The following is a 21,599-nucleotide window of genomic DNA, read 5'->3' on the forward strand; positions in this document are numbered from 1 at the left end:
ATGTTTCTACTATCGATGCGTAGCCCCTGTTAAGCCACCCAGTGATCTCACATTACTTCATCCAGCTGTACTAATCGTCAACAACAGGTGTGTTCGGAGAACCGGGATAGTGAGCTCAAAGTTAGTGCGATGATTTGATCTTGGATGTAGTAAGCGAGGTACGAAGAACGGACCCCAGCTGTTTGTTTGTATCCACACAAAAGTATAACAACAACAACAACAACAATAATAATAATAATAATAATAATAATAATAATAATAATAATAATAATAAATCATCCTTTTCCCATCTTGACGGGTGGCTCTGAACGCCTCCTGTGTGTGATTGGCTGCTGAGGCTCGTGTCACCGCGGTGGGCGGGTCCTGCTGTAGCTGAAGATGGCTGCTCCGTGCTGGGATCAGCAGGTCTGAAGGTAACCGTCTCTGCGGCTCTTTGGTCGGTTTGAGCGGCTGTCTGCGCTCCGTATCCCGGCCGGAGGCTCCTCCGCGGGGTCGGGTCCCGGGACGCCGGTACGTGGCCGCTACACTGCTTGTTAGCATGTTAGAGTAGCATCAGCTGCTAACGGAGGGCTACCAGTGACGTGACAGCAGCTGTTACACAACAGGCGTGAGGTCAAAGTTTGCGCAGTGTTAGGCCAGCACACACTGATGACTGTGTGGGGACAGAAAAAGAAGTAGCAGATAATCATCGATTATTGATTTTGTTCCTCTGTCACAGAGAACTGAACACGATGACGTCAACGTGACCTCACGTGACGTTCAGCTGTCTGGCCTGTGTTATGATGCGTTCACTGTCTGGCCGAATTGCAGGTGTCCGCGATGTCCAGGGAGCAGGCGAGCATCAGCGAGCTCCTGCTCTCACTGGACAGTTCAGAGCTGCAGGAGGCGGAGCGAGTGAGAGCTGCAGTCAACCAGCAGCTGAGTACAGGTGAGTTCAACTGTGCAGCACAAAGGAATGACGCAGGTCTGCATCTCTGTGACGCGCTCACCACGTGAACCAATCACGAAGCTGCAGTTTTGCTGACGTCCAACAAAGCAACCTTATCAACTCAGTCTGACATCACTTGTGACGGCCAATCAGTGCAGAGCTCCCAGCATGCATGTTTCTCCTCTCAGACAAAGGGGGCGCTGTCCTCTCCTCCGTGGTGGAGTACTACCTGGACTCGTCATCTTCTCAGGCCCTGCTCCTCCTCTCCTCCATCAGGGAGCCGCATCACAAAGTGAGCCTCGCCTGCTCGCAGATCTCCTGTTCTTTATCTCTGTGACTCTAACACCTGTTGGCCCCGCCCACTAGGTGCTGCTGGAGAAGCTCAACGAGTCTGTGAGTCGATCCGGGACCAGGCTGGGCGCCCTCACCCTGCTGGGTCACCTGATCAGGAAACAGCCGCCATGGGTTCATCACATCAGCCGCTCGCCGCTGCTGCTGTCACTGCTGCGCTGCCTCAAGGTAATACACACACACCTGAGACACACCTGTCCTCCTGCACATTCAGATTCTGTCATGATGTCGATCATGTGAGGTCGGATCACAGGTCGGATTCCTGCTGCTGTAAACTCAGAATTCCACTTCCTGTTTTTCAGACGGACAGCGATGTGGTCGTCCTTATCACGGGAGTCCTGGTCCTGGTCACTCTGTTACCCATGATTCCTCAGGCCGGGAAGCAGCACATCAATGACTTCTTTGACGTGTTTGGGCGCCTTGCATCCCGCAGCTGCAAAAACCCAGGTAACTCACTCACACAGCAGGGGGCGCTGCAGGAAGCAGCTCCTTATGCTTTCTGATTGGTCAGTCTGCTTCTCTGAGTGGTTGATAAGATGTTTTCTGATTGGCTCGTGCAGGTCATGAGCCTGTGGCCCACTTGGTGCACCTCCATGCAGGTACGTACTCTCTGTTCCACCGCCTGTATGGGATGTTCCCCTGTAGCTTCATCTCCTACCTGCGGCTGCACTACAGCATGAAGGAGAACCTGGACACCTTCCAGGAGGTGGTGAAGGTGAGTGCACACCTGCAGGGGGCGGTACTGATGTGATGACCGCAGGTGTTCCTTCAGTTTCACCTCACACTCTGTCCTGTCCCGTCAGCCGATGTTGGAACACGTCCGGGTTCACCCAGAGCTCGTTACAGGCACTCAGGACTACGAACTGGACCCGTCCAGGTGAGTCCAGCTTGGAGACAGAAACCACACCTGAGCGTGCAGAACCAGGTCAGCAGGTCCTTTGACAGAGTGAACCCAGCGCTGAGCTCAACCGAATGCAAATCAACAAGAAAGAAAGAAAATAACATCTGATTGAGTTTTCTTAAAGTATCCTGTCCAGCTGAATTCGCGTCGCAGAGGCGTGTTTACCGCAGCTCAACATCAAACTTTCCTTTATCTGACGACGAAGCCCGCCACTCGATTCCAGCTAATGACAGGAAGTGATGCGCTCTGATCTGTCAGCAGGTTCAAATAACACGGGCGCACACACGATGTGGCCTCAGAGCAACACATTTCATCTCCAAGTTTGTAACCAGCTTTAAAAAACAGGGACGTCTGCAGCAGCTGTTAGTCTGAGGGAGGTCGGCCAAGCCTGATCAGTGATTTAGGAGATGATAGAAATACACAGAACACAAGTAAACACACAGATTGGATAAGGAGGGCCTGGAATGAAACCTTGTGCACTTCTTTAGCATCTATCTGAGGATTAAGGAGCGAAACTCTGATCCTGCAGTTCTTCAGGAAGTGAAGACGGCAGCATGCAGCTACAAAAGTCTGCTATCCTGAAAACGAAGGAAGTCGCTCAGACGCAGAAGCTACGTGTGACACGACGACTAGCGTACCTGCCGTGATAACTCCACCCTCTCACGCTGATAAGAAAGGCAGTGTAGCCTAGTTACCCGTCAACTGCACGGTTTTCTTTGGTTTTCTTACCCTGGCATTCAGCTGGGTATCGCGACTCTGACGTCTCTAACTCCAAACATTTAAAATGACAAGAATACTTTGACTGTTTTCTGTTTGAAATATGTTTTCTCTTCCACTGCTGTCTGCAGGATGTAATATTCACTTACTGCCAGAAGGTGGCAGTAAAAGCGTCCACCGTTAACTAACAAAATACAACATAGCGATTACTACTCAGAGTGGAAAAACTTGTTCCTGTAGAAACAGGAAAGCAAAGATGACTGCGACCAATGAAAAGGTCCATAAAGAATAAACAAAAGCGAGGTAATGCGAGCATGTCGTTTGAGAGTGGCACTCGTCACTACCACGAACGTCAGTATCCAAACTGACAGCGTGTCCTCTGAGACGTGACCTGAAGCACAGCATGAACGAAACATGACCTCTGCTGTCCAATCAGAGTAAAGTATGAACTGCAGCGTGACTGAGCGTTTGAACATTGAGTTTCAAACTGCTGCAAATTAAACGGGAGAGTCCGGGTCACCAGAGGTCGGGTTGGGTTAGATTTTAGTAACATGAAAGACGTGTCATCGTCATATCAGATCTGCACTACCAGTCAGAACTCTGGACACACCTTCTCATTTAGTGGGCTTTCTTCATTGGTGCTACTTTCCACATTGTAGATACAAACTGAAGACATCTGGGATCATGTAGCAGCAGCTCAGATCAGGGCCCAGACAGATGCCACACAGAGCTCCAGTAGCAGACACATCTGTACATGTTCAGAGGAGACTGTGTGAATCAGACCTTTATGGTCAAACAGCTGCTGAGAAACCACGACTAAGATAAAGCAACAAGAAGAGATTTGTTTGGACCAAGAAACACAACAAATGGACATCAGACCATCTGTGCTTTGGTCTGATGAGTCCAAACCTGAGATCTTTGGTTCCACCTGCCGTGTCTTTGGGGAGAAAAGGTGAACGATGGTCTCCACGTGCATGTTCCCACTGTGAAGCATGGAGGAGGGGGTGTGATGGTGACACTGTTGGGGATTTCTTCCAAACTGAAGGCACACTGACCCAGCATGGCCACCACAGCATCCTGCAGCGACATGCCGTCCCATCATTTATTCTCCAACAGGACCCCAAACACACCTCCAGGCTGTGTGAGGACCAAGAAGGAGAGTGATGGAGGCCTGGCCTCCACAGTCACCTGACCTGAACCCAGAGGAGCTGGTTTGGGATGAGATGGAGCGCAGAGTGAAGGCAAAGGCCCGACAAACGCTCAGCATCTCTGAACTCCTTCAAGACTGTTGGAAACCATTTCAGGAGACGACCTCATGAAGCTCGTGGAGAGAAGGCCAAGAGTGAGCGAAGCAGGAATCGAAGCAGAGGGTGGATATAAAACATGTTTGGGTTTACTTCATAATTCCACGTTTTCATTCAGTTTGATGCCTTCAGTGAGAATTTACACTGTAAACAGTGATGAAAGAAAAACCATTAAATGTGAAGCTGTGTCCAAACCTCTGACTGCTGGTGCTGTAATGGGCCCAGCACTGAGCTGTGGGACCCCTTTACTGGGCGATTTATTTGAAGCTGTTGGCGAGCAGAAGCAGCTGGAGTTAGCGAGCTGCTCCCTGCTGAGCTCAGACTGACACTCCCCTCCTCCCACTCAGGTGGAGGTGTTACGAAGTCCATGACATTGTGATCGAGTGCTCCAGAGTGTCCCTGGATCCTCTGGAGTCTTCGTGCGAGGAGGACATTTGCTCCTCCTCCTGCTCTTTGATCACACCTCTCCCCCTGACTCCCCTCCCTCATCTGGACCTCACCTGCAGTCCTCCGGTCACAGACGCTGTCAGCAGCTCAGGTGAGTAACAGCAGTGTGAGATCATGTGACCTCCTGTTCAGTTTGTAACAGAGGTCAAAGTGAAACCAGAAGGAAACGGATGTTTTTAATTAAGTGTTTGTGTTTGCTGACAGGAAGTTCAGTCTGTCCTTTGGGATCCAGATGTGTGCCTCAGCTGAACCTGAACACCTGCACGCAGGTAACTCACCTGTCTGTCTAATCTGTGGGCCAGACGAGCAAGCACTGACACTTCCTGTTTGTGTGCAGCCTGACGACGTCACATGGAGCCCCGCCTTACACTGTGGTTTGTCCACACCCCCTTCTGAACACACTGCTTTAGGCTCCACCCACCCACTGAGCAGGAGCACCTCCATGTCAGGTGACCTCACATATGTGTGTGTGTGTGTGTGTGTGTGTGTGTGTGTGTGTGTGTGTGTGTGTGTGTGTTAATAGTGTGTGTGTGTGTGTGTGTTAATAGTGTGTGTGTGTGTGTTAATAATGTGTGTGTGTGTGTGTGTTAATAATGTGTGTGTGTGTGTGTGTGTTAATTGTGTGTGTGTGTGTGTGTGTGTTAATTGTGTGTGTGTGTGTGTGTGTTAATAATGTGTGTGTGTGTGTGTGTTAATAATGTGTGTGTGTGTGTGTGTGTGTTAATAATGTGTGTGTGTGTGTGTGTGTGTGTGTGTGTGTGTGTGTGTGTGTTAATAGTGTGTGTGTGTGTGTGTGTGTGTGTGTTAATAGTGTGTGTGTGTGTGTGTGTGTGTTAATAATGTGTGTGTGTGTGTGTGTGTGTGTGTGTTAATAATGTGTGTGTGTGTGTGTGTGTGTGTGTGTGTGTGTGTGTGTGTGTGTGTTAATAATGTGTGTGTGTGTGTGTGTGTGTGTGTGTGTGGACGCAGGTGAGAAATTGCCTTCATCAGCCTCCATTCTTGAGGCTCCTCCCACTAAGGAGCCCGACCGCAGCCAGGTGAGTTAAAGACTTCAGTTAAACAACTGGGAGTTAACTGGGCTGCTTTTATTGTGAAGGAAGAGTCTTGCTTTGTCTCCCTGCAGGTGAGGATGGTCAAAGATGGGGAGGGGTTAACCTGTCAGCCAATCACTGAGGGGGAGGAGCAAGGCCTGAGTGACCTCGTTAACAACAACAGACAAGGTGAGCTGATCGATCTCAGTGATGTCACTGCAGCTGTTTCTTCATCTTCTCTTTGTCTCCAGATGTTAAAGATGAGTCCCAGCAGCCTTCGCCCCGCCTCATCACCTCCACCCCCACTCAGGCTTCAGGGGTCCCCCTGCCTCCCTGCTTCACCACTCCTCACCCCAGATTTGAAGAGCCAGGCTCCGCCCTCTCGGACTACAGCCCCAGCTCTCCGTATGACCCGCTGTTTGAGCTCGCTCTGCCGCGGGCGGCCATGCTGTTCGTTGGGAAGAAGACCCAGGTAAGGTCAGGTGGACCGAGCCACAGGTGGTTTTTGTGAGCGTGCTCGGTAACGTGCTGTGTCCTGCAGGAGGTGCTGGAGAAGAAGGGGGGAGGACCACAGAGGGAGAACAGAGAGGAGGAGGTGACCTCTGTCTCCCCTCTGAAGGTTCTGGACCAGCTGATTGCCCGTGGAAACAACGCCCACGATTGCCTCAGCAGGAGGTGAGCCGCAGCAAGTTATCAGAGGGCATTATCAGGCAGAACGCCGCCTCACGCCCAAAACACACCGATCAGTATCACATCAAAGGTGTGAGTCGCCTAGCTTCATATTGTAACGCATAAACGCCCCCTGAGCGAGCGCTTTGGAGATAGTGGGAAGACAGAAGTCCTTCTAACAGGAAGAAAGCTGCAGCACAGCCAGGCTGAGGGAGGAGAGGCCGGTCGGGGTGAGGCGACAAAACAAGACATTAAACACGAAGCGAGATTCCCGCTGCTCGCCGATCGATGGAGCGAGGTGCAGCCATCGTCTAGTCTGTCGATGAAACCGTGTCCTTAGATTTGAAACGTCTGCACGCGTGTCATCAGAGACCCGTCTGATGTTGTGTAAAACGTGCTAACCTGCGTCACCTCTTTCTTCTTCTGTGGTGTTCACAGGTTATCAGCTGGGAGTAAGTCGGTGGATCGGAGTCACTCTGGAGGTAAACAGCAGAGCATGAAAAGCAAAGGTACCTGAACTCTCGCCTCATCACGCTCATTAACCTCACATGCACATGAAGCTGTAAGCTCACTGTGTGGAGCTGACAAGCTCCTGAACCCGCGCCGCTGTTTCAGCTCGTCGTCACATTCGCTGCTGTTTGCGGGCGCCGTCCTGAATCTGCGTTCAGGTTTGATTTAGCCGGCTGGTGTTCTCGGGTTCAGTTTTCACGTCTTGAGGCTGATGAGGAAGCGGTTCGCGGCAGGATCCACGCTGGTTCTTGGCAGCTGTGGGACACCGTGCTCCGGTTCTCTCGTATTCGCCGTACTGACCACGCCCAGCTCGTTTAATGACCCTCAGACGAGCTGCGGCGTCAAGCTGCCGGGTTTGCATCAGCACAGAGGATTTCATTAGAACTGTGTGTGTGTGTGTGTCAGGCTCCACCCAGGAGGAGGAGCTTCAGTCTCTGACCAATCAGCTGCTGCTCGTCCATGCTCAGCTCCAGTACGAGCGCTTCAAGCGGCAACAGCACGCCATCCGAAACCGCCGGCTGCTGCGGAGGGTCATCAACGCGACAACGCTGGAGGAGCAGAGCGCTGCCATGGTAACACACACGTCAACCTCATCATGATGCTGAACACCACCCACGTAGCCCCTCCTCTCATGTTTTCTCTCCTCCATCACGCTGCTGGTTGCAGAAGTCTCAGCTCGGCGTTCAAGACGAGGAGATCCGGAGTCTGAGGGCGAGTCTGGACGAGGAGCAGCGCCGATACTCGGCGCTGCAGCGCGACACACACACACGCAGCGGGCAGCTGCACACACACATTGCACATCTGCTGCAGCTGCAACGAGACGAGCAGAGAGAGAGCCAGAGACTGCAGGTCACACACACACACACACACACACACACACACACACACACACACACACACACACACACACACACACACACCATCAGCAAAGAGCTTCACATCCTGTGCTCTGATTGGCTGTTGCAGGGTGAGCTGCAGGAGTGCCAGAGCAGACTGCAGGATCTGGAGGCGGAGCTTCAGAAAGCCAATTACAGGGCGTATAATGCTGAGCACCAGCTGACCCAGCTGTCAGTGAAGGTGAGTCCCGATTAGTCGATGGCATCGTTGAAGGAGCACGGCGCTCAGCTGCTTCTCTCTGTGTGTGCCTCGCAGCATCACAGTGTGTCCATGACGACTAAATACACACCGAGAGGAGGCAGATATGTGGGTCAGAGGGGTTTCACTTCCTGTCAGACACCGATAGGTCTGTCGAGTCTGTAACGAGTCCGTGTGTGCTCAGGCTGTTTCAGTTTAAACCAGCAGCAGAGAAACTGAAGACAAAGCCAGTTTTTCTGTTTCTGAATAATGAAGGAGGACGAGCCCACAGTGGCTCAAAAACAGTAACCACAGCTGAAGTCCTGAGGCAGCTGCTCCCACTCAGTCCTGTTCTACAGATGTTTGTGTGTCTGTGTGTCTCCAGCTGTGCAGCAGTGAGCAGCTGCATCAACAGATGTTCCTGCTGAACCAGCAGCTGGTCCTGCTCGGAGAGACCAACAAAGCTCTGCAGCAACAGCTGGAGGGCGGAGAGACACAGCGCTGCACCGTAAGACCCACACACACACACACCAGCTTCAGCCAGCTTCAGTCAGCTTCAGCCAGCTTCAGCCAGCTACTATTTTCTTCTCCAGTCTGTGTCGACAGATTTCTCCTGTTTATTCCTTACTTTTTATATTTTATTCAGGCACAGTTGTTGTGGAGCACCCACAGTTTCATTGTACATGTACAATGATAATAAAAGGCTATTCTATTCAATTCTTGGTTGTTAGAAAGTGAATGTCCATAATGTACACTGTCAGTGTAACACAAGTTAAATTATATGTAGTTATTTATATGTTGACTTCAGGGAGGTGGACGGAGAGGAGGGGCTCTCTGTCGATCAGGGGCCTCGAATATGAACGAGCCGAGGGCCACTGCTGTCGTCTCATTGGAGCCACTTTAGTGCTCAAGTAGTACAAAAACAAACAAGAAAACAGACACAAATATTTCTGAAAATGTTTTTTGTTTTTTAAATTTCTAACTTGTAGAAGACGACTGTGCCTGTATAATTTAACTACCCGAAGCCTTTCATTGAATGACCAAACAAACACATCGCTCCTCTGTCGGTCCCACACGTGGCAGCACTGCTGCTGTCGTTGTGTTTGTAACTAAATCATCGTGCAGACATACGTGTACACGTTCCTGCTCTCTGCTCATGTTGTCTTCATATTAAATCATTTAAAGAACTTATTTTAACATTGCGCTCGACAACAAACATAAAAAGTCACTTCATCGGCCAAACTGCATCATATTTCGTCACATCATGTACGAGCCGTGAGTAGGGGTGACGTGAGCCGTTAGTGGCCCCTGGGCCACGAGTTTGAGACCCTTGGTGTAGATAAACTCCAAATGCTTGGAAGTTGTAAACACGGCAAGAATGAGAAACAGACAAATAAATAAATCCAGTTCAGTGTTCAAAGACCGAACGCTCCTTCATCCTCATTCGCCCACATGGCTCCTCCTCTCTCTCTGTGATGTCACATCCTGCTGCGTTTCTCTCTGTGACTAAAGCTCAAACATCAAAATCACATTTTCTTGTTTTCTACGTCGTACCTGAACATGACTCATCGTTAGCTCTGTCACGTCAGTATTCACTTCAACAGGATCTGTTTTTAACTCAGATTCGTAAAAACACGTTTTCCCTTTAGCCATGTTGCTATGACGACCCCACGCACCTTAGGCGCTACTCGACTGTAGCGGCGAACGAGTGGGTGATAAAGCGCAGACACGCGCCTGCATGCAGAGCTTCAGGATCTGATTAGCAGAATCACATCTACAACTGTGTTTCTCATCGTTTCAGTGAGACACGTTTTCTCTTCCACGCTAACCTGCCGAGATCAGCACATCACAATCGTTACTCAGACTCCGGCCCTTTCTCAACTCTAAGTACGCGAGTCCGTGCTCGCGTTCTCGGCGAGTCCGGTCTCGCCGAGAACGCGAGCACGGACTCGCGATTTGTACAACTGGAACACCAGCGTACTTGATGATGTCACAGGTCCAGAGTTTTTACTGCCGTCCTTAATTTAACTGTGAGTAATATGTGATGAAGCTTTAATCACAGCCGAACCGGTTTACTCAGGAACAAATTAAACACTGAAACAAACCAAACATTAACATTTAGAAGTGATCTAAGTGACTTATATATCATGTTTAACCTCAGTAGTGAAATCTCCATTAATAAAAATAGTGTACATGTACATACGTGTACATACCTTAATAAAAACAAGCAGGTGAGATGTTAGAACGCTTCTATTTTTATTGTAGTGGACACTCAATACAATAGACAGCTGCTGGGGTTTGTTTAACCTGAGTAGCAAAAAGACCGCGGGGGGGTTGAAAACGCTGTGCCGGGAGTCCGCTGTTCTCGCCGGCTCTAATAATCCTCGACCTCGCTGTCTGCTGTGGAGCTGGCGGGTCACAGACGTCTCCGAAAACGTCGGAGCGCGTTTGGAAATATGTGACATCTTGATAAATCGAGCAGATGTTTGAAGTTCACATAGCTACATTCTCGCTTGAAAATAACTTAAAAGTTTATTTTGTGACCCAGAAAGAGTAATATGTAAAAGTTTTTAGCCCCGCTCGTCCGCCATTGCTGCGTTTGAGTTTTGGACGAAATGCATTCTGGGATATTTAGCTGTACCAAGTCCACACAAGTCACCACCGATGCATGCTCGATAAAACGGGTGGAGCGAGAACACATCCGGGACTTCGCGTTCTCGGCTTGATGCGTACTTTGAACTGGAACAGTACTTGGTCTCCGACTGATGACGTATCACGAGTACACGAGAACGCAAGTACGCATATTGAGACAGGCCCTCCGTTTCTCCTTCAACGTATGTTTTGATTTAGATTTTTGTTTCTTATTAAAGATGGTTCACTAAAAGCACGTACAGAGTTATAGCACACCTTTTACGCTTCCTCAGACATAAGTCGGGGAGTTGACTCTCTCAACAACACACCGCCCTCTGCTGACCCTTTTGTGTAATGCAAATGTGGCCACTATGATGAATGGAGCGTGCGCTGTTCTAAATGTACTCTGCTGTGTGTCAGGAGGCGTCCATGCTGCAGTGCAGTGTGGGTAAGGAGTTCCTGAGGCTGAAGGACAACGATGTCCAGCAGAGACAGAAGCTGGAAGCAGCCAATCACAGGATCACGGAGCTGGAGAGCCAGCAGGCCAGGAAAGACCAGCTGATCCTGAGCCAGAAAAAACTGCTGGAGGACACCAAGAACCAGAACAGGTCAGTCCGGCTTCACCTTCTGGAACTCTCCACACGGGAAGCGTCGGACTCAGACTGCGTATGTCGCTTTCAGGGTAGAGCTGTCGGCGTCGGAGAGCCGCTGTGCCGCTCTGAGGAGAGTTACTCAGGCGCTGCAGACCGAGATGCTTCAGCTGTACGGTCAGATCGCGGGAGGCGGGGCTCACCCAAATGGCGAGCTGCAGGACGTCAGCAGGTAAACAGGGCCATCGTCCGAGGACGCCTCGATCCCACAGAGACGTCCAAAATTATTTAATGAGACGGGCAGAACCAGGACGAGTGTCTGTGCTTTTATTCTCCACGTGTGCGTTGTTGATAAATGTTTGCCTTTCTGTGTCATACTGTCCTCCAGATCCGACAGCGGAGCCTTACCTGATGCTCAGGGAAGCCAAAAGTCCCTCCTCCCGTTTTCTTCTGCTGTTGGGATCATGAATGGAGCAGTGGAGGTCCTTTCCACCTCCCCCGTGTCCCTCTCACTCTCCCCCATCGACTCCCCGCTGGCTGTCGGCTCCTTCCTGGAGCAACGAGCCCGACAGCTGTTCAGACCCACAGATCAGAACCAGGAGGAGGAGGAGGAGGTGGAGGTCGGGGAGGAGGAGGTGAATGTCCAACCAGCAAGCCCTCCACTCGGTCAGGAGGTGGAGGAGGCATCACTCCCTGTAGGAAGTCCTCAGACTGAGCCGCTGAGCCAAGCCGCAGACCCCATCGTGGCCCCCGTAGACCTGACACTCGCCGTCCAACAGAGGAGACACGAACTGAGCATCATGGACTACGACGAGACACTGCCCGACATCTGAGGGAGGAGGAGGTGGGGTTCCTAGGGGCTCCGCCCTCACTCTGGAAAAGAGCAATAAAGATGATAATGATAAGGCAATAAGCAGGCTGATCCAAGATCAGCAAACTTTCAGTAACGATTGTTATTTATTAGGGGAATTAAATCTACAGCTAGCCTGGCTAGTATCCACAAACAAAAATGCCCTCTAATAAGTGGCATCCAATCAAAAGGACAGTCGCTCCTATCCAGTGCTGATGGGAGTGGTCTGTTGGGCGGTCTGCTAGTACCGCCATAGTCTCAGCCATAGTATTGATCCATAGTTATGATAAAAGGAGTCTAGTTCAGGGACTCCAGTTAGCTGAGGTGAAGCCTCGCAGATAGCTAGCAGCTACAGCCGCCTGCATCAGCCAATCAAATTCCAGGATTTGATCACAAGAAAGTGACGCGGCTGAAACTGTAACGCTGAAGCTTCAGAGTCGATGATGTGCCTTTGTCCGTCTTTTTTCTACAGTCTGTGTTTCAGCTGATTTTCCTGTTTAAGCCAAAAAGTGCTTCATGCCAAATTAAACGCTGCGACTGATGATTGTTTTCTTTATGGATTTGTCAGCTGATCAGTAACTGCAGACAAACCAAAGATGTGCTCCTGAAACACTGTGACAGAAATAAAGATGTAAACGTCTGTTTGTGCGTTTTTTGTTAAAGTTGTCACACTTTTCAATGCTCTTTGTTTAAAAAGATTTGCCACACATTTAAGATATATTTGAAAACCAACATTATTTTAAGGGAATTTGTGAACTTTGTTTCTAAATGAATTCTCTTATTAATATTTGACACCATGAATATGACATTTATTACTAATTAAATTTGTTATAATTAGATTATTACTAATCTTTGTTTTATATTAATTTTTATATGCAATTTGGGGGTGATTGTATTTTCCGGGTATTTTAATCTGAATATTTGACACTATAGGGAAAACTAACCTGATGTTTTCCTCACTGACGGATTTAAAGGCGCCATTTTTCTCCAGGTTCTGGCTCAGGTGATTAAAAATGCGCCAAACGTGCGGAAATGAGACTTTTCTGACGTCAGTCGGGTCCTGATCGATCGTCCTCAACCGTTCAAGAAACGTCCCCTCGTGAACTCTGCACCGTTTGCCCTGCACGGGCAGTGATGACGTCGTTCCCTAGCAACCGACCAACGCGTCGTAGCGACCGTCCCGAGAGCGAAGAGGCGGGAAGGGTTTTGGTGTTATCGTTATTTTTGGTTTTAACGTCGTTTTTGTGCCAAAGTTCGGATTTTAGCGGATACGTCTGAGCGCGAGACGTTTGTTAATGTTTCCCGCGCTTCAGCAGCCAACAGAAAGTTCCTGGGAAACGGTGAGAGGTGTTTGGACAGGTGAGAGGCCGGAAGTGGAGCTCTGAAAGCGGACGTCAACTTTTTAAAAGATAAAATCAGGTTGACCGTTAAAACATTCATGTTTTATTGTTGTCAGAAAATGTTTGAACAGTTGTGTGTTAGTGTATGTTGTGTATTCAGCTGACAGCCCTTTATTCGTGGGCCCGTTGGCTCCCTAACCCTGAGTACAGGAGATGGTCGGTGTGCGGCGTTCAGGGGAGTCGGGACAGAATATCAGTGTTTGATCGGTGTGTGGTGGGCCTGGTGGTGCTTTCAGGGACTTCCTGATGGATGAGACGGTGAGGCCTCTGAGGATTCCTCCTCAGGCGTTCGTCTACGCCGACAAACACAACGTGGCCCAGCTGGTGCAGGTAAAGGTGCAGCTGCAGGTTTCCCACGCGTGAAGCTGCTCTACATTCACTGTGTGTGTGTTTCAGAGCATGCTGTGCAGCCTGGTGATCGATCAGCCTGTTGATCCGATCTCCTACCTGATCGGGCTTCTGCAGAGGAGCAGCGATGATAGTGAGGTCGCCGTCGTGTCCCTGATGGCTTTTATTTGTTAGCATCGCTTAAAGCAGGGGTGTCAAACTCAAATACACAGTGGGCCAAAATTCAAAACTGGAACAAAGTCGCGGGCTAACATTAATATTTATTGAAAAAAAAAAAATCTTACTCCAGATATAAGAATGAATCTTTTCTTCTGGACTCAAACACGTTTTGCTGAAAAACTGAATATGGAACAGCAAAGCTTAATACTAAACAATATATATATTAGCTGTATAATACCAGTAGGCCAGCTCTGATAGTAATTTGGTATGGCTTCGTGGGCCAAAAGTAATTAGGCTGCGGGCCAGAGTCTGACACCTATGGCTTAAAGCATTCCTTTAAAATTGTCTTTAAACGCAGACCGGGCAGAATATAAAGTCTTAAAATGGTCTCAGCCTTAATTCATCATTTTTATCACAGAAACACATACAGGACGTTTGCGATATCTGGAAACTCCAACGAAACGCTCGCACACCTGTAAAGCTTTGAGTCAGGAATTTATTCTGACGTTATTAAAAATGAGACGCAACTATGGGGCTCATCAGACACCACGTTTTACAAATGCTTTTATGCACATCTGAAATGTTTAGTGTCAGTCCTAAACCGTTGTTCAGTTAGGATTAGAGTTCAGCACCGGAAACAGTGGCAACGATGAAGACACAAACACACGAGGTTCTCTGACGTCAGCTACACAATGAGCAATAAAAAGCTTAAATAAGCACAAACTAACAAATACATCGGGCCAAGAGAAGGACCGAAACACAGCCGAGGCAGAAACATGATGCCGCCCCTAGGGGGCGCTCTGACTCCAGCAACATCAGCACAGACGGACACCACTGCACTCACAAACCGCTAATGATAGGTCGTGGTTCTTTGTTCTGACGTCGCTCTCAACGCTCTTCTGAAATATTGATGTGGTCGTGTGTCCACGAGATTTTGAATGCAGCGTGTTGTGTTTAAGGACAGTAAGGTGTTTCATTTCTCCAATCGGTGGTGATCTTTGGCAAGCGTCTGCAGCAGGAAACAGTCAGACTGCAGGTCATGTGACCAGCTTGTTTTCTGACGTCTGATCTGTGTCAGTCCCCAGGGTCATGGTGCTGGGACCTCCTGCTGTCGGCAAACACACCGTGGTGAGTTCAAGTGAGCGTGGGAAACTTTCAGCTGACCTCCGCTTGCTCGTTTACGTTTCTTCTTCTTCTATGTTTTTTGGGGGGTTTTCTTCAGGCCAAAAAGCTGAGCGCCGAGCTGAGAGCTGTTCACGTGACCGAAGGCAGTTTACTGCAGTACCGATCAGAGCTGCACGCCGAGCAGGTACACCTGCTTTTTCCTGATGTCTGTATCTGATCATTGTTGACTCTGAGCGGAGTGATGAAGTCTGACCTCAGTGTTGTCACTTTGTGACCAAACCGCCCGACCCCTCCCTGGTCCTCCTGTCTAGAGCCCGTTTGTTCATTCTGTGCATCATCCTGATGCCCGTGTGACCTGTGTTTTGTGTGTTTAGGAGCTTTCGGAGGGGGTGCTGGTTGGACTGGTTCAGCAGAGGCTGAAGGAGATGGACTGCTTCCACCGGGTGAGTCAGCCTCACAGTCCGGTTAGCTTAAAGCATCATTAAACATTTGTGCCGTGTTCGCACAGACCTGGGTCAAAGATCGTCGGTGCCACATGTCACAACCCGTTTGAAACGTCCCCCCTGATGTCCCCCCTGTTAGAAACGTCCCCCGTTACCCGCCTCACTTGCGTCTGTGATTGATGATAATTAGCGCTCTGGTCTCCGTTGTGTCCTACTACGATTCCCAGCAGGCCGAGCAGCGTTCTCCCCGAGGACGGGCTGATCAAAGGGATGCTGCTGTCACATCATGTGTGTTATATTCACACGGGCCGCTCCTCGCCGACGCTCCTCGTTAGCATCACGTCCCGTTTGCGAGGGCTGCTTTCAGATCAGTTTAAGGCAATGAAAGACGGAGGAGCAGCTGTCACAACAACAGCGACACAAACTGAACGCCTTCAAGCGGCATCGTGCTCAAAACGCATCCAGACAAATAAAGACTCGCCTGCAAGCGAGATCGGCGGCACCTGTCCCAGGTTACCTGCGCTGCCGGGAGGTCTGAGAGGGCGGGGCTTTTTGCAGGAGGTCTGGAAGAATTCTGCCTTCTTTTGCACTACTGCAGCTTTGAGCAGGACCCAGTCGCAGCACAGGTTCAGGGGGGGTGTCTGTGGTGTCCGCTCAGGGCTCTGCAGTCCCACAGGGGGGTTTCTAGTCTGCTTCTTTATTGTTGCTCAGTGTGAAGAAGTTCAACAATACGTCTGTGTCTCTACACGATAAAGAAACAGAAACTGCCACAGACGTGGATCAGCTGCTGGACCCGTGTGATCAAACATGGCAGACAGGAAGTTTATTCCATGTTTAACAATCAGAGTACATTCAAAATGAAATACACTGCCTTGATTTTTCTACAAGGTCAGGAAAGAGAGCGGTGTTCGAGACTTCAGTCTGGTATAGTTTGAGGGAACATTTTATGTAATGAAGGGAAAGAACCATGTGTTGTGATTGGTTCAGGACATACCTGCCTGCCCTCGGCTACCCTCAGCCACCGCCACAGGTCGGCTGATCTTTATTACTCTGCTTTCACTTGGTTTCGACAGGTACGCCAATACTGAACTGCTCTGCTGCAACATTAGCGAGCAAAGCTTTAACAACGTTTTGTGTCAAAACTTCAGAGAAGCAGAACAAACAGAAGCTGTTTACACCTCAGACTGTAAACGAAAGATGGACACGGCTCGTCACATCTCAGCTTCTCATGTGAGACTCACTCCTGCGAAGATCTCAGTGAGACAGCTCCACCCGTCAGAGTGTGTGTGTGTGTGTGTGTGTGTCATTAGCAGCTTCTTTGATTTGCTAATAGCTGTTTTTGGCTGCAGGCTAAACTCGTCACACACACACCAGGGACCGTCTGTGTGTGTGTTTGTGTCGGTGTGTGTGTTGAGGATGACTGACAGGTCCCGTCAGGACACCGCCTGCTGCTGTCACATTAAATTGTGCAACTTTGCGTCCGGCAGGAGCGTGGATGTGCAGGTGAAGATGAACCGTTAGTACACACTTCCAAGAGCTTCCAACAGAACCGGGACAGAACAGAGAGCAGGCACCTGTCAGTCTAACAGGCCACACCCCTAACAGTGCACCCTTTAGCAGCCCCTCCCTGAGCCCAGTTCTGCTGGAGGTTTCTGCCTGTTTCCTTCCTGCTTGTTCATATAGAGGGGTCTGATTGGTGGGTTTCTCTGTGAAGCTCTGTGTCAATAAAGCTGAACTGAATCAGAGACACGTGCAGAAGCTCAGAGTTGGAGCTCTGACGGAGGCTTCTGAAGATACTCTTCAGACAGACTGAACGCATCACCTGCTCATGAGCATGGGATCATGCTGACCTCTGAACCAACACACACACACACACACACACACACACACACACACACACAGCCTGACGTGTGTGTGTGTGTTACTGCAGGGCTGGGTGTTGGAGGGAATCCCTCAGACTCGCCTGCAGGCTCTGAGTCTGCAGCAGGGCGGAGTCATCCCCGAGCACGTTGGTAAGTAACAGGAAGTGAGATCACGCTTTGTGCCCTGCGCGGCTGCTTCCTGTGTGACATCACGCTGTGGTATGTGTCATCAGTGATGCTCGAGGCGGCGGATGACGTGCTGATGGAGAGAAGTTGCGGACGGCTGGTCGACGCAATCACTGGGGGTGAGCCCACGCCCATAATCAAACATCAGTGAATATGTTCTTTCCTTGTGACATCACTTCCTATCTGCAGACATCTACCATCGGACTTTCATCCTGCCAGATGATGACATTATCACTCGGCGTCTGGAGAAGGGGAGGAGTCTGACAGACCAACAGAGACTTGCTAAGCTTCACCGTTACTGTTGTGAGGTCACGGGTCTGAGATCAGCCTATCAGCACGTGCTCAAGGTCATCGACAGCGACCAACCACACGCTGACATCTACCAGCAAGGTACAGACCCACACAGACTCTCTCACACACACACAGACTCACACACACACAGATGCTGATTGGTCAGTGAGGAGTGTTTGCATCATCGGTGTGAACGATGCTCTCCTGTGGTTGAGTCCAGGTTCAGGCTCCTCCCTCCCAGACCTGCGGTGTGCCACAGTTTTGGTTCTGCTCGTCTTCAGCACGTTTTGAGCAGCTTTGCTATGCAGATGATATTCAGGTGTTTTTTGCTCTAAGCCTCGAGACGTGTGTCCAGATCCTGCAGAGGTGCTTGGACTCTATTAAAAGTTGGATGTCTGACAGTTTTTCTCCATCTTAATGAAGAAGAAGCTGGAGGCCCTGTTCGTGCCCCTGACAGAGTTGTACCTGACGGAGGCTCTTGGTCCCCTTGCTCCGTTTACTAAATCCTCTGTCAGGAACTCTGAGGGGACCTGGACTCTATGATGATTGAACTACATCCTGCAGGTCCCAGAGGTCATGTGATCAGGGCCTGCTGGCTGGAGCCTCGGACACATCTAAACACTTGGCGCTTGGCTTTATGAACTTTATGAACGGTGCTGCAGGAATGAAACTGTTCTTTAATGATGCCTCAGTGAAACAGTCACAGAGCAGGCAGCTCCAGCATCTTGTCCTCAGGTGTGCTCCATACACCTGAGCTCGTTCTTTCTGTGATCTACCTGCTGATTCAGGTAAAGCATTAACTGGTGTGTGTGTGTTTTCTCTTAGTGCTGGCTTTTGTCCGGACTCGTCAGCGCTCCAGAACTCCCAGAATCCTCCTGCTGGGACCACCGGGGTCTGGAAGGAGCCGTCAAGCCCAGCTGCTGTCAGAGAAGTACGGGATGGTGGACGGTACGCAGCCAGGATGGGGTCACAGTTGAGGGACACCAGCTCAGGCTCACTGTGCATCCAATAGGAAGCTCCGGGCGAGTAGCTGCTAAATACAAACCTGCCACAGTCTCTTTGTAACATGTAAAGATATGACAGAGACCTTAAAGGGTCAGAGGTCACACTGATGAAAAGCATGTCCTGTCAGGTCACATATAGGTCAGAGTGAAATCTGAGGTTTCGCTCAGGTGGAGGAAGTAATGAGAATGGCCAAAGGTCACACGACGAAGACTGTTTTCACTTTTTACTGTGTGTGTGTGTGTGTGTGTGTGTGTGTGTGTGTCAGTGAGCTGTGGTCGTTTGCTGAGGTCTGTAGCTGCAGCTGGTTCCAGTCGAGGAGCAGAGGTCCAGGCGTACCTGGATGACAGACGTCCAGGTGAGCACACACTCATGTCTGCCTGCGGCTGCGATGTTCTCTATCAAACCTTCCAGAAAGTGCCGCTCGTCTCGCGTCAGTCCACACAAGGTTTCCCACAAGTGTGTGGGACCATCCAGAGGGTTTTTGGACATGTTTATGGTGTGACTAATGTGCAAAAAAGAAATCAGGGAGGGGGCAGAGACAGTACGAGCTGACATAAGCCTCCGACCGTCGCTGCCGAGGCGCGGCCGGCTGTGACCGTGTGCGCTAGCGTCCAGAGGGCGACACTAACCCCGCTGTGGCTGCAGTTTCAGACTCGCTGCTGCTGCAGGTCCTGGAGGAGCGGCTGAGCCGACCCGACTGCACCCGCGGGGGCTGGATCCTGCACGGCTTCCCCTGCGACCTGCAGCAGGCCCGGAGCCTGCAGGAGAGCCACCAGCAGCCCAACAGGTACAGGCTCACTGTACTCACGGAGCCGTTCTCCAGAAAACTCCGAAATCCTTTTAACCTGCTCGCATTCTCGTCTCGTCCTCCTCTTACTGTCAGGGTTTTCTTCCTGGAGCTGACCGATGACGTTTGCCTGGAGAGACTCAGTCTGAGAGCCACAGACCCGGTCAGCGGTCAGAGGTCAGGAACTCAGATTTACCTGTGATGGGAAAATTCCCACTGCAGGGAGAACACGTCTGCATCATGCTGTCGGCCCTGTGATGTAATACACACACATGTGTAGGCACACACAGTGCTGATGGTGCAGTGGTGGTATTGACTGTGTGTGTGTGTGTGTGTGTGTGTGTGTGTGTGTGTGTGTGTGTGTGTGTGTGTGTGTGTGTGTGTGTGTGTGTGTGTGTGTGTGTGCAGCTTCCATCCTGTGACTCGGCCGGCTCCGAGCTCTGAGGTTCAGCACAGACTAAAGACCCGACCTGAGGACAGCATGGAGTCTGTAACACAGAGACTGAAACAGTACAGGCTCCACAGCGCCGCCCTGCAGGTACACACACACAGGAGAGAGATGGAGGCAAAACATTAGGAACAACAACAAAGACTAAAAGGCCAAAAACAAAGCTGTGATTTAAACCCATGGATCATAAGATCAGAACAAGCAGCAAAGATGAGCTGTAACCCGCAGGTGCACGCAGGTGAAAATCTAACTCTGTGTGTGTGTGTGTGTGTGTGTGTGTGTGTGTGTGTGTGTGTGTGTGTGTGTGTCAGTCAGTCTGTCTATCCTGAGGCCATTCACATCGATGCTGATCAGGACCCTCACTCTGTGTTTGAGGCCGTGGCGAGCAGGCTGACCTCTGAGTGACCTCTGACTCACCTGAACAAGCTGAGGTCACATGATTGTCTGTAAAAATAAAGCATGTGCTGCTCCTCCCTGTGTTTGTTATGCTTCTCTTCAGGCAGAGCTCCCACCTGACCTGCTCTCACTGACTCCGCCCACTCGCCCATGTGTTTTGTTTTCCAGTAAAAGTCTGAAGCACATTTTACTAAAATCACAGAAACAAATAAAGACGGAAGTTTCGGGGAAACCTGAGCACGACTGTGACACACACACACACACACACACTGAGCACCTGTGGGTGTCCGAGTCAGCTGATCTCACAGATCAACAACAGTTTCACTCAGCTGCACTGAGCATGCTCAGTACTACGAGCATCAGTACATTGTAGTACAAGTAATAGTTTGACTACTATGCAGTAGCATCAGTAGTGTATCAGTACTCTGATGGCGGTGTGTGTCGGCGGCCTCGGCGTGACTGACAGCCATTGACGTCTCTGTCAGCTCGCTGCCGTCTCCTCCCGTGTGAGAGCAGTAATCACAGTTTAGGACGCCTTCATGTTAAAATATCTCCGTTTACCTCTGAAGTCGAGATTGAAACCTCACTCAGACGCTCGCCGCCGTTTCAAAGCGGTGATTTGGGTAAATGACTATAATTAATCCTCCGCCGCGGCGGTTTGAGGCCCCGCGGGGCCGGGCGTGCCGTTTGATTGACAGCTCTATTTTTAAGCCTTCCTGCTGACAACAGGACGTGGAGCAGGAGGGAACGGGGACGTTTGATGGATGATGGACAGTTTGTCCTCATTTCCTCTTCCTCCTGCCATGAAGTCCACCTGACGGCACTGATTGGAGGAAAGTTTCTCCTTGAGAATCTGGACCAGGTTCTGGAGCTGAGCGGGGAAGTTATTGAAACCATTCTGACGGCAGAGCCACGAGGATGCTGCGAGCGATGGAGATGGAGATGGTCCGCTGTGGCGGACTCTGAAGGAAAGAATAGAATCTCTGAGTAGTGTTGCTGGAGGAGGCCGGAGCTGCACTCCCTGCAGGCTCACCTGCAGTGTGACTTGGAGGCTCAAACCACACCTGCTGCACCGCCCGCCCGACCCTCCAGTGTTCTCGCTGACAGCAGGATGTTCCTCCCTCTGATTGACTCCCTGAAATAGTT

At 50.3% G+C, this 21,599-nt stretch overlaps 4 protein-coding genes across 13 annotated transcripts in view; 2 read left to right on the forward strand and 2 right to left on the reverse strand.

Moving 5' to 3' along the window:
• Window positions 1-209, reverse strand: part of dok2 (docking protein 2) — a 22,596-nt gene extending 22,387 nt beyond the window's left edge. The window contains exon 1 of the mRNA XM_085426639.1: window positions 1-209. This exon is cut by the window's left edge and continues 568 nt beyond it. The gene's annotated coding sequence lies outside the window, so the exon portion shown is untranslated.
• LOC146658272 (uncharacterized) overlaps window positions 1-21,599 on the reverse strand; it is a 187,718-nt gene that overhangs the window by 98,281 nt on the left and 67,838 nt on the right. The window lies entirely within an intron of this gene.
• tsc1a (TSC complex subunit 1a) lies at window positions 346-12,643 on the forward strand. Of its 2 annotated transcripts, none has more exons than XM_085426636.1 (22): window positions 346-510; window positions 811-928; window positions 1,117-1,220; window positions 1,295-1,447; window positions 1,582-1,726; window positions 1,840-1,994; window positions 2,083-2,156; window positions 4,549-4,739; window positions 4,853-4,917; window positions 4,986-5,097; window positions 5,618-5,685; window positions 5,772-5,868; window positions 5,931-6,151; window positions 6,221-6,354; window positions 6,787-6,857; window positions 7,264-7,430; window positions 7,525-7,707; window positions 7,825-7,935; window positions 8,318-8,440; window positions 10,984-11,171; window positions 11,245-11,385; window positions 11,542-12,643. In XM_085426636.1, exons 2-22 carry the CDS (start codon window positions 820-822, stop codon window positions 11,984-11,986), a joined length of 3,057 nt encoding a protein of 1,018 aa, XP_085282762.1. In that variant the 5' UTR covers window positions 346-510; window positions 811-819; the 3' UTR covers window positions 11,987-12,643. The 2 variants fall into 2 exon arrangements, with proteins under 2 accessions (XP_085282762.1, XP_085282763.1); XM_085426637.1 differs by having other exon boundaries at window positions 6,787-6,830.
• ak8 (adenylate kinase 8) lies at window positions 13,134-21,480 on the forward strand. 9 transcript variants are annotated; one of them, XM_085426649.1, is made up of 15 exons: window positions 13,142-13,422; window positions 13,554-13,733; window positions 13,800-13,884; window positions 14,989-15,038; window positions 15,133-15,219; window positions 15,410-15,478; window positions 17,409-17,490; window positions 17,574-17,645; window positions 17,716-17,916; window positions 18,643-18,765; window positions 19,088-19,177; window positions 19,468-19,609; window positions 19,706-19,786; window positions 20,018-20,147; window positions 20,373-21,480. In XM_085426649.1, exons 2-15 carry the CDS (start codon window positions 13,650-13,652, stop codon window positions 20,460-20,462), a joined length of 1,386 nt encoding a protein of 461 aa, XP_085282775.1. In that variant the 5' UTR covers window positions 13,142-13,422; window positions 13,554-13,649; the 3' UTR covers window positions 20,463-21,480. The 9 variants fall into 9 exon arrangements, with proteins under 9 accessions (XP_085282777.1, XP_085282775.1, XP_085282774.1 ...); XM_085426648.1 differs by having other exon boundaries at window positions 13,142-13,362; window positions 13,640-13,733; XM_085426650.1 differs by having other exon boundaries at window positions 13,345-13,362.

Source organism: Rhamphochromis longiceps, linkage group LG12, assembly GCF_057381845.1.
Source record: "Rhamphochromis longiceps isolate RC_006_pf linkage group LG12, R_longiceps_female_GT1.1, whole genome shotgun sequence".
Lineage (NCBI taxonomy): Eukaryota > Metazoa > Chordata > Actinopteri > Cichliformes > Cichlidae > Rhamphochromis > Rhamphochromis longiceps.

Coding starts and splice junctions, on each gene's coding strand:
- ak8 (XM_085426647.1), top strand. CDS start 13,650: ATGGATGAGACGGTGAGGCCTCTGAGGATTCCTCCTCAGGCGTTCGTC. Junction 13,885..14,988: donor GCAGAGGAGCAGCGATGATA/GTGAGGTCGCCG, acceptor GATCTGTGTCAG/TCCCCAGGGTCATGGTGCTG. Junction 19,787..20,017: donor GACCCGGTCAGCGGTCAGAG/GTCAGGAACTCA, acceptor GTGTGTGTGCAG/CTTCCATCCTGTGACTCGGC.
- tsc1a (XM_085426636.1), top strand. CDS start 820: ATGTCCAGGGAGCAGGCGAGCATCAGCGAGCTCCTGCTCTCACTGGAC. Junction 929..1,116: donor CAACCAGCAGCTGAGTACAG/GTGAGTTCAACT, acceptor TTCTCCTCTCAG/ACAAAGGGGGCGCTGTCCTC. Junction 7,431..7,524: donor AGGAGCAGAGCGCTGCCATG/GTAACACACACG, acceptor TGCTGGTTGCAG/AAGTCTCAGCTCGGCGTTCA.